This window comes from Neolamprologus brichardi, chromosome 23, assembly GCF_056152115.1.
Source record: "Neolamprologus brichardi isolate AB-2024 chromosome 23, ASM5615211v1, whole genome shotgun sequence".
Classification (NCBI taxonomy): Eukaryota; Metazoa; Chordata; class Actinopteri; order Cichliformes; family Cichlidae; genus Neolamprologus; species Neolamprologus brichardi.
Window position 1 is genome coordinate 26,065,939 of NC_142125.1, and position 13,891 is coordinate 26,079,829.

Genomic DNA, 13,891 nt, shown 5'->3' on the forward strand with positions numbered 1-13,891 from the left:
GGTTTATGCAACACCAACTCTTCTTCATCCTCATTGTCACAGTTTGATCCAATACTGCTCTATCTCACAGTGTTGATGGTGGTGGAGTGGTGGTGACTTCGGGTCCTGCGGGTACAACAACTTTTTACGTGGACAAGAAGAAAAAGACAACCAGTTGTTGTTGTTGAATCACAAAGAAGAACTAAAAAAATAAATAAAATGGAAAAAGTCCATCAAATTAGATCTAAATAAAATTATTAAGTGAGAACAATACAGTACAATAAAATAATGCTGATAAACTTGTACAGAGTAATCTTTTGTGGATTCTTACCAGCATTTACAACAAATAAGGCCAAACGGGAACACCAGAATCCATACAAATGGTAAGCTCAGTAAAGCCCGATTCCCTAAGAAAAGTTTTAGAAAAGGAATAAATTAATTTTACAAGAATTATGTTTTACGGTCTTTAAATACATGTAAAATAAAAAATAAAAAGATGCACTGCCACAGTCGCTGTTGTTTTTCATATATAAAATGTAATATTTAATCATATATAATTTGTTGAGCTGATAACTCACTGATTAAGAGTGGATTCAGGATTTTTTCACTGTATTCATAGCTGACTGGGTTTTCCAGCTGACAGCTTATCAAACGCTCTCTGTTTGCCTGCCAATGAAGAGAAAAAAGGAGCTCATAAACACACACGGCATTTTTATTAGAAAACAAATGTCCCTGTTTTGTTTACCACATATTGAATTTTACCATTTGCCAGTCACTGAATTTGTTTGTGGCGCTCAAATCTGTCAGAACTTTCCCTCCAACTTACTGACTTAATTTCCATGAAGCTAATGATAATCATTTAATAGTCTGAATGTATTTGTTTTCTGATCCTTTGTTTGAAACATGCACCCTAATTGTTTTTTTGTTTGTTTGTTTGTTTTTTGTTGTGTGTGTGTGTGTCTGTGGATTTGGACGTGCCGAGATCGGTGTAAGACCCAAATGCAGACTCAAAAAAAAAAGAGGCAAATATTACCTGAAAACGCACATTTAATGTGGTTTATTCTTCAGGAAATACAAAATTCATGAGGAGTTCATCAGGTTGTATACACATAGGGGATAAAAACAGCTGATCAGTTCCTTGCTATAACGCGGTTCACCTTTCGTGGCCTCGCTGTTTTGCGTTTGTTTTTGTTTGGGGTTTTTTTTGGTGCAATTTTGCATGCTTTTTTTCCTTACAGCGCATTGAGTTCTTGGCTGTAGACCATTGTCAATCAATCTCGTGCTGTGTCTCCTGTCCAATACAGAATGCGTTCAGCTTGTCAAATTAACATAAATCTTCGATCTCTAGCAGTGTGACTCTGAAGTGCTGTACTGTATGTTTGTAAGTTTTCTCCCCAACAAACATAACAATGTTGACGGTTTGGTTTCATTCTATAATACTGGACCTATTTTTCTACGAAGGTTTGAATTTTGAGAGTGTTTAAACAATAGAGAAAAGTGTGAAAATGTTCATGACTGTCTGAGAAAAGTGTCTAAAGTGTGTAGTGAGGGGTTTTACAGCCTTAAAACATCTATAATAATTGTAAAAAAAAAAACAAAGTTGGCTACTTCGCGGATTACACCTATATGGCAGGTTATTTTTTAGAACGTACCTCCCGAGATAAACGATGGACCGCTGTACTGCAAAGAAAGTTCAACACAGACAGGCTTTCTTTTGCTTTAGCTGGTTACAAAATGTAAAACCCCAATCAGAGATAACAGATCATCAACTCTCTCTCTTTTTTTAATCGCTGCTGTTTGTTTCTCAAATGAAGGCTGCACACTGGAGGTCTGAAAATCTGGATAACTCTTCTGTCAGTATACATAATTCAGCATTTAAGCTTTTATCTTCTTTGGTCTATAAGTGTTTCCATATACAATATAGTATATATGTAATAAACTGAAGATTTTACTTGATGGTCACTATTGGTCTTTAAATAATGAAGGAAAAGCAAACAGGTTCTTTATACATTGTGTAAAGGCCAAATGCACGTAAAACTGCGATAAAATGTCTTGAAAGTATTTAGATTTAAAAAAAGTTTTGGATTCATTAGGTTTGGATAAAATGATAAAAATAAGCAACAGAGCTGTCATGTGATTCAGTAATCAGATCCTGTTTATACCTGTGTGATGTTGAACTGACTGGTTGGAGACTGTTTCACCATGTCACCTATCATCCAGTAATAGGTGATCGGTTTGGCGTCGTCTGTGACGTTGGGTTCACAAGTGAGAGTACAGTAGGACATCTCAGGGTGGCACCATGTGGACACAGTAGGATTAGGGACAGTGGCTGGTAGAAAAGGGAGAAAACCAACAAGAATTTGACTTAAAATCAGGTGAACTAGTCCGTGCTAGCTATAGTATGAATTCCTCCTCCCACTTACTGATAACAATGATTTCCATTGTGCTCATGACTTCATCATTAATCTCCGCCGTGTAGCTGCCGCTGTCATTTAGAGCCAGGTTTGAGATCGTCAGGACCCCAGTGGAGGTATCCACCTCACAGCCATCTAAAAGTATGAAGGTATCCTCGTGGATCATTTCAATATATTAGCACAGAAATTACCTTAAACTTCATAGTTTAAGGTGCTAACCAGTAGATGAAATTTACATCACTGGAATCCGAGAGTTATTTATACCTCATAACGTTGTCTGTGAAGGTTCTCAGTCATCCAGGTCATCGTAGTTTAAGGAGCTTGCAAAGAAAAGCGTCTGGACTTCTTTAAGTTGCTTGAAGACGTTTCACCTCTCATCCGAGAGGCTTCTTCAGTTCTAAGGTCAAATGGTGGAGAGTCCCAGATTTAAACCTAGTGGGAGTATCCCCCCGCAGAGGGACAAAAGGACCCCCTGATAATCCTCTAATCACCTGAGCCAAGGTGTGAAACTGGGTGTGGGTCCCAATCAGCTAGGGTTTCAGGTGAGCTCATTGTGAAACCTGGCCCCACCTTATCATGCGAATTCCTGAGGTCAGATGGCCCAGGATGTGAGTGGGCATTAAGGCGTCTGGGAAGAGATCTCAAAACTGGATTATAGATGGCAGAGAGCTGGTGTCGTAAACCACCACCTCTGTTCAAAGATGGTCGCTCACAGTGGACATAGATGGCTTCGTTCACTCCTCTTTCAAACCATCTGTCCTCTCTGTCCAAAATGTGAACATTGGCATCCTCGAAAGAGTGTCCTTTATCCTTAAGATGCAGATGGACAGCTGAATCTTGTCCTGTGGAGGTGGCTCTTTTATGCTGTGCACTTGTGAAGTGGCTGTTTGGTCTCTCCAATGTAGAGGTCTGGGCATTCCTCGCTGCACTGTACAGCATACACCACATTGTTAAGTCTGTGTTTTGGAGTTTTGTCTTTCGGGTGAACCAGTTTTTGTCTGAGCGTGTTGCTCAGTCTGAAATGCACCAGGATGTCATGCTTGGAGAAAACTCTCCTGAGTTTTCCTGATACACCGGCTACATAGGGGATGACAATGTTGTTGCGTCTGTCCTGCTTATCCTCCCTCGCTGGTGTCTGATCCTCTTTTCTGTGCATCTTTGCTGACTTTAGGAACGCCCATTTAGGATAGCCGCACGTTTTGACTGCTTCCTTTACATTCACGTGTTCCTTCTTTTTTCCTTCAGGCTTATAGGGAACATGCTCTGCCCGGTGGTGTAGGGTCCTAATTACTCCAAGTTTGTGTTCCAGAGGGTGATGGGAGTCAAAGAGGAGGTACTGGTCCGTGTGTGTGGGCTTCCGGTAAACTGGTTTGAAAGAGGAGTGAAAGAAGCCATCTATGTCCACTGTGAGTGACCATCTTTGAACAGAGGCGGTGGTTTACAACACCAACTGTCTGCCATCTATAATCCAGTTTTGAGTTCCCTCCCCAGACGCCTTAACGCCCACTCACATCCTGGGCCATCTGACCTCAGGAATTCGCATGATAAGATGGCGCTGGAGTGACGGCAGCCTTTCCAAGTAGCTCTGCAACACCGCACTTTTTCTTAACTTTTAACTTTTTTTAGACTAGGCTTTCAAACTTTATTTCACCTTCCTCTAGTTACTGTACTTCTACCTCTTAGATATAGCGATACAAGATGGATAATGCACTTTTTAAAACTTCTGGAACCAGCTCCTTCATCTACTCGAGAGCGGAGCTGCTGGCTCTAAGAACAAAGGGACAGACCGGCATGCGACACAACATCCCGGCTGAGATAAAGAGGAGCTACAGAGGCTGCAAGGCTGGAGCGAGGAAAGCGGATCACCGGAGGCGATTCAAACCATCAATCCCGACAGTGATAATGGGCAACGTGAACTCGCTACCGAATAAAATGGACGAACTGTGTGCTCTGAACAACCACAGACTATACCGTGAGTGCAGTTTGTTTATCTTCACGGAGACGTGGCTAACCGAGCTAACGCCACAGGCTAACGTAGACCTATGCGGTTTCACATCCGTGAGAGCCGATAGGGACACGCAGGCCAGCGGAAAAAGCAGAGGTGGGGGACTCATTGTCTACGTTAACAACAGATACTGCAACCCCGGACACGTCTCCGTTAAAGTTTCGGTATGCCGTCCGGACCTGGAGCTGCTAGCTGTTAGCTTGCGGCCATATTATCTACCACGGGAGTTCAGTCATGTGATCTGTGTGTGTGTTTACATCCCTCCAAAGGCCGACGCAACAGCTGCCTGTGAGAAAATACACACAGTCACAGCAAGACTTCAGACACAAAACCCCGAGGCTTTCATCATTATATCTGGAGACTTTAATCATGCCACACTGGATTCTACTCTGGCTGCTTTTCACCAGTTTGTGAATTGTCCCACAAGGAGCAACAGGACAATTGACCTACTGTATGCTAATGTGAGAGATGCATACAGAGCCACCCCCCTCCCCCCACTAGGGAAGTCAGACCACAACCTGGTTTACCTACAGCCACAATACACACCCCTCATCCAAAGGCAGCCTGTCACAACACGCTCCATCAGGAGATGGACCCCAGAAAAGGAGGATGCTCTGAGAGACTGTTATGACACCACAGACTGGGACGTGCTTCTGAGCCCACATGGTGAGGACATAGAGGGGGCGACACACTGTCTTACAGACTACCTCAACTTTTGTGTGGACACGGTCGCCCCTGCTAAGACGGTACGGTGTTACCCTAATAACAAACCGTGGGTAATACAGGAAGTCAAAGCTGTCCTCAACATGAAGAAGAAGGCTTTCAGGAGCAAAGTGAAGGAGGAGATGAAAGCAGCACAGCGGGAGGTGAAACGCTGCCTGAGGGAAGCAAAGGACACCTACAGGAGGAAGGTGGAGCAGAAGTTGGAGAGGAACAATATGAGGGAGGTCTGGAATGGTGTGAAAACCATCACAGGCCACAACACCAAGAACAGCACAGTGGGGGGGACTGTGGAGAAGGCAAACGAACTCAACAACTTCTTCAACAGGTTTGACCAGCCCACAACCCCCCCACCCTCACCCTTACTACAGAGCCCTCTCCCCACTCTCCTACCTCCCTTGCTTCCCCCCCTTCCTGACACTATAATGACACCCCCCTCCTCCAATCCCTCTCTCAGCAGCAGGACATCTTCCCCCCCCTCCTTCCAATCATCTCCCAGTGTCACAGTGGATCAGGTCAGGAGACAACTGAGGAAGCTTCGCCCCAGGAAGGCAGCAGGTCCGGACAAGGTGTGTCCGAGGATGCTAAAGGCGTGTGCTGCTGAACTTGGGGAGCCGCTACAACGAGTCTTCAATCTCAGTCTGCGACTGGGGAGAGTGCCCACCCTATGGAAGACATCCTGCATCGTCCCGGTCCCCAAAAGGAACCGGCCCAATGAGCTGAATGACTTCCGACCGGTGGCACTGACATCACATCTTATGAAGACTCTAGAGCGGCTCTTCCTCAACCTCCTCCGACCACAGGTACAACATGCCCAGGACCCACTACAGTTCGCCTACAAGGCGGGTGTGGGAGTGGAGGATGCCATCCTGTACCTCCTGCATAGAGCCCACTCACACCTCGATGGGGGAAAAGGCACGGTCAGGATCCTGTTTCTTGACTTTTCCAGTGCCTTTAATACCATCCGGCCCTGTCTGCTCCAGGAGAAACTGAACAGGATGGAGGTGGACCCCTGCCTGGTGGCTTGGATCTCCGACTACCTCACCGACAGGCCACTGTACGTCAGGCTGAAGGACATCACGTCTGACACTGTGGTCAGCAGCACAGGAGCACCACAGGGAACTGTGCTGTCCCCTCTTCTCTTCACCCTGTACGCCTCTGACTTCTGCTACAACTCTGAATTATGCCACATTCAGAAGTTTGCAGACGACACAGCCATCATGGGGTGTATCTGGGATGACCAGGAAGAGGAGTACAGAAGTCTGGTGAGGAACTTTGTCGCATGGAGTCATACAAACCACCTGCAACTCAACACCTCAAAGACTAAGGAACTGGTTGTGGACTTTGGGAGGTCCAGAGCAGGTCCACTGCCGGTTCAGATAGAGGGGGAGGAGGTGGAGGTGGTCAACAAGTACAAGTACCTCGGGCTGTGGGTGGACAACAAACTGGACTGGTCATGCAACACAGAGCACCTGTACAAAAAAGCCCAAAGCCGACTGTACTTCCTCAGGAGGCTGAGGTCTTTTAACATCTGCAGGAAGCTCCTGAGGATGTTTTACCAGTCGGTGGTTGCTGGAGTACTGTTCTATGCTGTGGTGTGCTGGGGGAGCAGCACAGAAAAAGAAGGACTCATCAAGGCTGGAAAAACTGATCAGGAAGGCTGGCTCTGTGGTCGGCATGAAGCTGGACACTCTGGTGTCAGTGGCAGAGAAAAGGACACTAAAGAAACTGCTGGACATTATGGACGATGCTGGGCATCCTCTGCACACGGCCATAAACAACCAGAAGAGTCTGTTCAGTGACAGGTTGCTTCTCCCAAAGACAAGAACCAACAGACTTAAAAACTCCTTTGTCCCACACGCCATCAAACTGTTTAACTCCTCTCTGGAGGGGAGAGGGAGGGGAGACAGGAGGACAAAGGAGGGGGGAACAACTAAGCTGTAGTGCCTCTCCACTTCACTGTGCAATACCTTTTGTGCAATACTTTTTGTTAATAATCAGCAGTGCAATAGACTCCATACTTGAAACGTGCAATTCACTTGTATTTTTATTTTTATTTTTATTCCTATTTATTCTATTTATCCCCTTTGTATATTTTATCTATATATGTCTTTGTATTTATATATGTGTGTATATATATATATAATATTCTTAACTCTGTAACTTCTGTCGGTGCTGTGCTTTTTGGAAAACAAATTTCCCAGAGGAACCTACCCGAGGGATTAATAAAGTTTTATCTAATCTAATGATAAGGTGGGGCCAGGTTTCAGAATGAGCTCACCCGAAACTCTGGCTGATTGGGACCCACACCCAGTTTCACACCTTGGCTCAGGCGATTAGAGGATCATCAGGGGGTCCTTTTGTCCCTCTGTGGGGGGAAACTCCCACTAGGTTTATATCTGGGACTCTCCACCATTTGACCTTAGAACTGAAGAAGCTTCTCGGATGAGAGGTGAAACGTCTTCAAGCAACTCAAATAAGTCCAGACGCTTTTCTTTGCAAGCTCCTTTGAATACCTCATAACAGTTTAAACAAAAAACCTACCCCAAAGAATCTACTTAGCTTGTTAATGAAGGCTTAAGTTACACACTCCTTGCAACCTCTGGTTGCTATTGAAAGATATTTTGTCTTTGGCCAGTTGAGTGTTTGCTGAAGGTCCCTGGATGTCCCTGGGTGAATACTCACAAAGAGGGTGCTTCACCACAAACCTCCTGGTGCCAGAAAATTAATTCTGTCCATCTTGGTGTAGCAAGTACAGTGGCTGTAACATTCCCTCTCTCATCCAAGTGACTTCTTCAGGTCTTTTTCAGTGAAGTCACCGAAAAAGAGCGAAGAAGTCACTTGGACGAGAGACTTCTACTCACTGAATATGTTATGTTCAGATGAAAAGAATCAACTTGCTGGGATTTTCTTACCTGGATGATTAAGCAGGCATCAAGACTGCTTGTGATTGCTTTAGTCAACATCAGATTGACGTGGAAACCAGTAGTTTGCATAAAGCCGGTGAATTGTCTGTGTGACTTAAGATGTAACTAACTTGCCAACAAACCAGTGAGTGGAAGTCAAACTTGAAAAAATTCAGATACTTTTCTGCCTTACCTGCAAAATCAACATGTTTCAAAAGCTGCAACATTTACTTTGAAGGCAAATGAGCTCTGTTTCCAGTTTGTGTCACACTTTTGAGTTTTACATCCTCTTGGGGCTGCTAACGACCAAACCAGTTGCAAGCAGGTTTTCAGTGGAGCACCAAACACCTCTTTTGCAACCAATTTCACCTTTCTACAGTCAGCAAATTCCCACAACTACTTGCCACCCAATCAGTCAGAGAAAACACATTTTTCTCTGGCAACCGATGGTTGTCAGGCAATCAACAACTAGTCTCTTGGTCTGCGTAAATATGTCCCTTAAAATATTATTTGAGCAAAGGTTTACGTTTATTTAAAAGTAGTCAGTACCAAAACCTTCATGTTTGGTGTATGTTCAGGGGTTAAATTAAAGGAAAGATTTAAGGATACTTTTATGCTTCGTAGTTTTACAATGAGAGTCAAGACTTTTTTCTAAATACGCTACATACAAACATTAAAAATATGTAATCTGTGTATGTATATGGATTTAAATCTTGAGTGAATTCACCTCGGAAGTGCCAGGAGGTGAAAGGTTCTCGTCTGGTCCACTCCAGAGCAACATCTTGATCATGTGTCCACTTGATCCTGGTGATGGAAGCAGGCACAGAGCCTGGTGTGAGGACGACTTTGTCACCCACTTTCTTGTAGACGCCTTCTTTCTCTGCAAAATCAACATATTAAGAGTTTCATATTCAATTCTTTAAATGCACTATTACTTTGATTTACAGTTTGGTCTCATGCAATGTAGACATCCAGGATGTGGCGGCAGCAGTATAAGTGTAGATGCTCAGACCTCCCTCTTCTCATCCACCTCCTCCAAGTCTTTTGAAAATACACCGAGGCATTTCCAAGCCAACTGACAATTGTAACCTCTGCAGGATTTCTACTCTGAGATCTTCTCCTGTTTGTATCTGTGGTCATATTCCATACAACCGGCCATCAGCAACAAACCTTCATCCCAGTGAAAGCAGGAGATAATGAAGAGAATAGAATCACATCATCTGCAAACAGCAGGGATGAGATCCTGAGACCACCAAACATAATCTGCTCCATCCCTCGGCTGTGCCTAGAAATTACTTCCAGAATCAATGACAAAGGGTAGCCTGGGTGGAGTCCAACACCCACCATTGTGAGCCAAGCTCTGACTGTTGATCAGGGATCATAAAGCCTGTAACAAAAAGCCACTCCCGGAGCGTCCCCCACATAATCCCCTGACAATTGTAGTAGAATGTCGAAGTGTACAAAACACGTGTCAACCGGCTGATCAATTCCTCTTCAATCTGATATGATTAATGGTCAGATTCTCATCTCCAGCACCCTGACATAAACCTTTCCAGGGAGAGGTTAAGAAGCACGATACTCATGGAGTTGGAAGTCAGCACTGAGCAGCTTCCCCTACCTGAATCTTTGCTTCAACACCACCCTTAAGTCTGGTTCCATGGCCAAACTCGACTCCTACCAGGAGGCTGTCTGTTACCCACCTCCAGAGTTTTATGGGCCAGAAAAGCTGGATAGGACTCCTTCAGCTTGACAGAACTCTTTACTTCTCATTTGGGGGTTTCTGCCATGGTAGACACCGACCACTGCATGAACCATTCTGACTCAGTGTCCCCAGCTTCCCCCAGAACGCTTTGAAAACTCTGACTGCTCTATTTTAATTTCCTTTTTTTTTTTTTTTTTTTTTTTTTTAGCATTTCTATTATGTGTTCTTGACTCTGTGGGAGGAATTTCAACAAATTTAATTTACTCTATAAGAAAAGGCAAATTTATGCTACTTACTAGGGGTGCAACGACATTCGTATCGATATTGAACCATTCGATACAGTGCTTTCGGTTCGGTGCGCATATTTATCGAACAATACAAAATTTGTAATTTATTTTATCAACTTTCCTTCTGACGATGCTGTCTGTGTTGAGCGCTCAGTGGATCTGCACTCGACTGTGCAGCCTAGGCGGAGTAGTCGAACGCAGATTCACTGAGCGCAGGGCAAGCTAGCGAGACTGAAGTTAAGCTCTCCTTACAACATGGCAAATTGAACCTCCCCCACCCTAATTCAGATCTGGCGTTTGGAACTATTTTGGTTTTCATGTGAAGTACGACCCTGAAGGTAAGCGCGTCATGGACTAAAGTAAAACAGTATGTTGGATGTGCCAGCAATGCTCAATTACATGGGTGGGAACTAGTGCGTTAGCGCAGTTAGCTTGTTAACGGAGATTTGCCGTGTTGTGGCGTTAACGTCATTTCAACGAGATTAACGCTGACAGCACTAGTGGGAACACAACGAATATGACTGCACATTTACTCCGACATCATCCAAGTGCAAAGACAAGTGGAAGCAGACAAAAACAACAAGCAGCATGCTACAAACTTTAGCCGAGTCATTTAGACAGCCGTTAGCACATGATTCTCCTTATGGGGACCTGATATGTTTAATATGCTGCTGAGAATATAGCCGAGAAGAAGCGTATAGTATAGCTTTTATTTTGGAAAGAGCCATTTCTCTGTAATAAACTCTCTTTTCCAAAGATGAGTGATTCCTCAATCAGATAGATTTTTTTTTATTACTTTGTTGTTTCAGCAACATTAAATTTTAAAAAAGTACTTTTGAGTTAAAATATATATTTATAATTTTAATAAATGACAAATTAAAAAGGCATGAACATTTTTTTTTGTATCGAAAAAATATCGAACCGTGACATCAAAGTATCAAACCGAACCGAACTGTGAATTTTGTATATTGTTGCACCCCTACTACTTACAGTACTTATTGATCACGCTAAATAGCTTAAGCAGCAGATCCACTGTAACTATTTATGAATTTATAGACATAAATTCCATGTGCAAAACAAAAATGTGTAAACATTCATCTTGATGATACATCAGCCTTTTACAACATTGTAATTTTATGTGATGAATCTGTTTATCACATCACTAGTGAATGAAGTGAAATGTACAATACTTTGCACTGAAATCTAAGTGAACATACTTGTGAAAACTGGTATTTAAATGGTTTGGGTTAGTATGCACAGGTTATGCCATGTGATTAAAGTCAACATTATTTGAGTAATCACAGGTTTGTTAAGAATTTGCACCACTGAAAGATCTTTTACAGCATAACACTGATTACCATCGAAGAACAGCAAGGATTTCCTTAGTGAAGTGAACCATTCACCACAGTCACAGGTTTCGGTCTTTAACAGAGTTTTTTCTTTCCTTGTTTGTACACATGGATTTCTCCAAAACATGTGTCAGTCTTAATTACTGATAGGTTGCTTTACTGTAATATGGAGCCTTATTTACAGATGTGCAGCACTGGTTTGTCTCGTTGTTTCACAGAATTACGTTACCAAGATGTGATGGTAGCAAAAGTGTCCATTAGGGGTCACTGTGGAGTTGGCTGTCAGACTGTTAGAAAACTTGATAAGTTGGTTCAAACCTTTCAGTGTTTCACGATGTCATCACTAATTTTAAATATATTAATACAATTATAATTGGTAGGTTACATCACAAATACTTTATGTTACTCTTATTATTTTTAATCAGGTTTGTAGCTTAACAGCACATTAAAATAATTAATTTTATTTATGAACATTTGTTTGCATGGCAGTGTTACTGTTATTGTGTATTCTTAAAACTTAAAGCAGCACAAGCGAAGCCTCGGGCAGCCGGGCAGACTCAAAACAAAAGTATGCACAGTACAGCTTACAGGACATTAACATTATTCTGGATAGTAAACGTGCTATGAGACTGATGACAAGGAGGAGAAAACACACTTATACACAAACACTCCACACCAATAAAATGGTTCTTTGGTGAAGTTAGGCACAAACTGTGTTGAACATGCAGTGGTCTCTGGTTCTGGTTTATAATAAATATGACAATAAATATGTTATTTGTCACTTCATTTGTTGTACCTGTAGCATTTTTTGTATGTATGGCAGCCAGTCCCGTTGTTGTGGTTGGTTGTCAAAAGTGCAGAGTATGACTTTAATCATGAACACAAACATTATATATAAACATGTTATATTTTTGTTTGCTTACCTGAAACTTTTGTACCATGTGGGACTGTTTCCCTTTAGAGTGAAAAGTACACCAACCTGTCCCAGTCCTGTTTTTTCTAATTATCTATCAAACTTCTGCACAGAGTATCCAAAACTTACCTGAGTTACCACCCAGCGTCTTCAAAGCCACCAACAGAATCATAAAACCCAAAGAGCACGACGGTAACATCTTCCTGAATTAATAAAAAGAGCTGGGAAAGGATCCACCATTCTGGTGCAAATCCCACAAATAATTCTAGGATGTGGAAGTTGTTGGAATAAAGGGAATAAAACAGGTCGCAGGTGCTGCTAATCTAGAGAAAGAAGATCTGACATTAAAATGAAAGTCAAATTTAAAAAAAAATCCAGGAGGAAACAAATTCCACTTTGTGAAGAACTGGTCGAACAACTTCCAGAGCAGGTTGTGGCAAGTGCAGCACAGTTTTATTTTACACACAGTTTACATGTGTCTTTGTGGTGCTGCTCTCTGTTTCTACTCCAGTTGTTTTTAGTGTAAACATTGTGCTCCGTGCTCCAAATGATTCACTTTCACGCTGTGGTTTCTCAGATTTTTGTAGATCTTAAATCTGCTAAAATATTGTGCCGTTTTTTTCTGCATGCATTAATCACAAGAAAACAGTACGTCTCCATTTTTGCTACAAAATAAAGAAATGCTGCTGTAATGACTTTTAAAGCCTCTAAATATTGTAGCAACACTTTCTAAAAACAGTTGCTGAACACAAAATTGCCTTTATACTCTTGTACAGCCTGGCCTCCTGTCATTTGTCTGTATCACAACACAGGGCTGCACAAAAGGTTATAACCATCTTCTTCAGTTAAATCTAAATCTACATTTCCTTGAAAAAAATAAGACATTTTTATTAAGTATATTCATTTATTATTTTGGTTGACTTATTTAAGCCTTGAAAAATGAAGCACTCAATAACTCAGCTTTACTGAGTTTCACATTTGGCTGATGCACAAATATAAAGGTGATGTAAAAGTTCTCACCTCAGTGTATAAAATAAGGCAAATAGTTAAATTGTCAATATCTTAATATTAAGGAAAGCTGCCTTCTCTTTCTGAACACCAGGACCAGTTAAACCTGCTACAAGGCTCCTGTGAACAGGGAACCTTGGCCCTTTCTGAACCTGGTTTACTGCAAATACTGTAAATGTACGCTCTTATTTAACCACAGCTGCATAAACTGTATAACAGATTGCTTACATGTAGCCGTTATAGTTTTGTTTGTTTTTTTACAGCTTGTTAAAACAACTAGTTGATCCACCAATGCTGGAGCTAGTACTGAAAAACACTAGAAAAATGGCGTATATGGGCTTCTCTTCATTGGCCCCTCTTCTAAATCCAGAATCAAGTTTAAAATCCTTCTCACATATAAACTCTTGAATAATCAGGCCCCATCTTATCTTAACTACCTTACAGTACCATATCACCCCAATGGAGCACTTTGCGGACTTCCAGGACTGCAAGCTTACTTGTGGTTCTTAGGATATTTAAAAGTAGAATGGGAGGTTGGAACCAGCTCCCAGCTTGGATTTGGGAGACAGACGGGCTTAAAAGGTTTTTTTTGATAAAGCATATAGTCA

At 42.2% G+C, this 13,891-nt stretch overlaps 1 protein-coding gene and 1 pseudogene across 1 annotated transcript; one reads left to right on the forward strand and one right to left on the reverse strand.

The window, feature by feature from the left end:
* LOC118454315 (CD48 antigen-like) lies at positions 1-12,577 on the reverse strand. Its single transcript, XM_035908583.2, has 7 exons — positions 12,405-12,577; positions 8,752-8,904; positions 2,403-2,528; positions 2,142-2,308; positions 558-645; positions 311-386; positions 1-120 (listed from the first exon to the last, which is right to left on the reverse strand). Exons 1-7 carry the CDS (start codon positions 12,472-12,474, stop codon positions 60-62), a joined length of 741 nt encoding a protein of 246 aa, XP_035764476.2. The 5' UTR covers positions 12,475-12,577; the 3' UTR covers positions 1-59.
* LOC148096166 (uncharacterized) lies at positions 2,537-5,167 on the forward strand (annotated as a pseudogene).
* Positions 12,578-13,891: the final 1,314 nt, after the last annotated feature.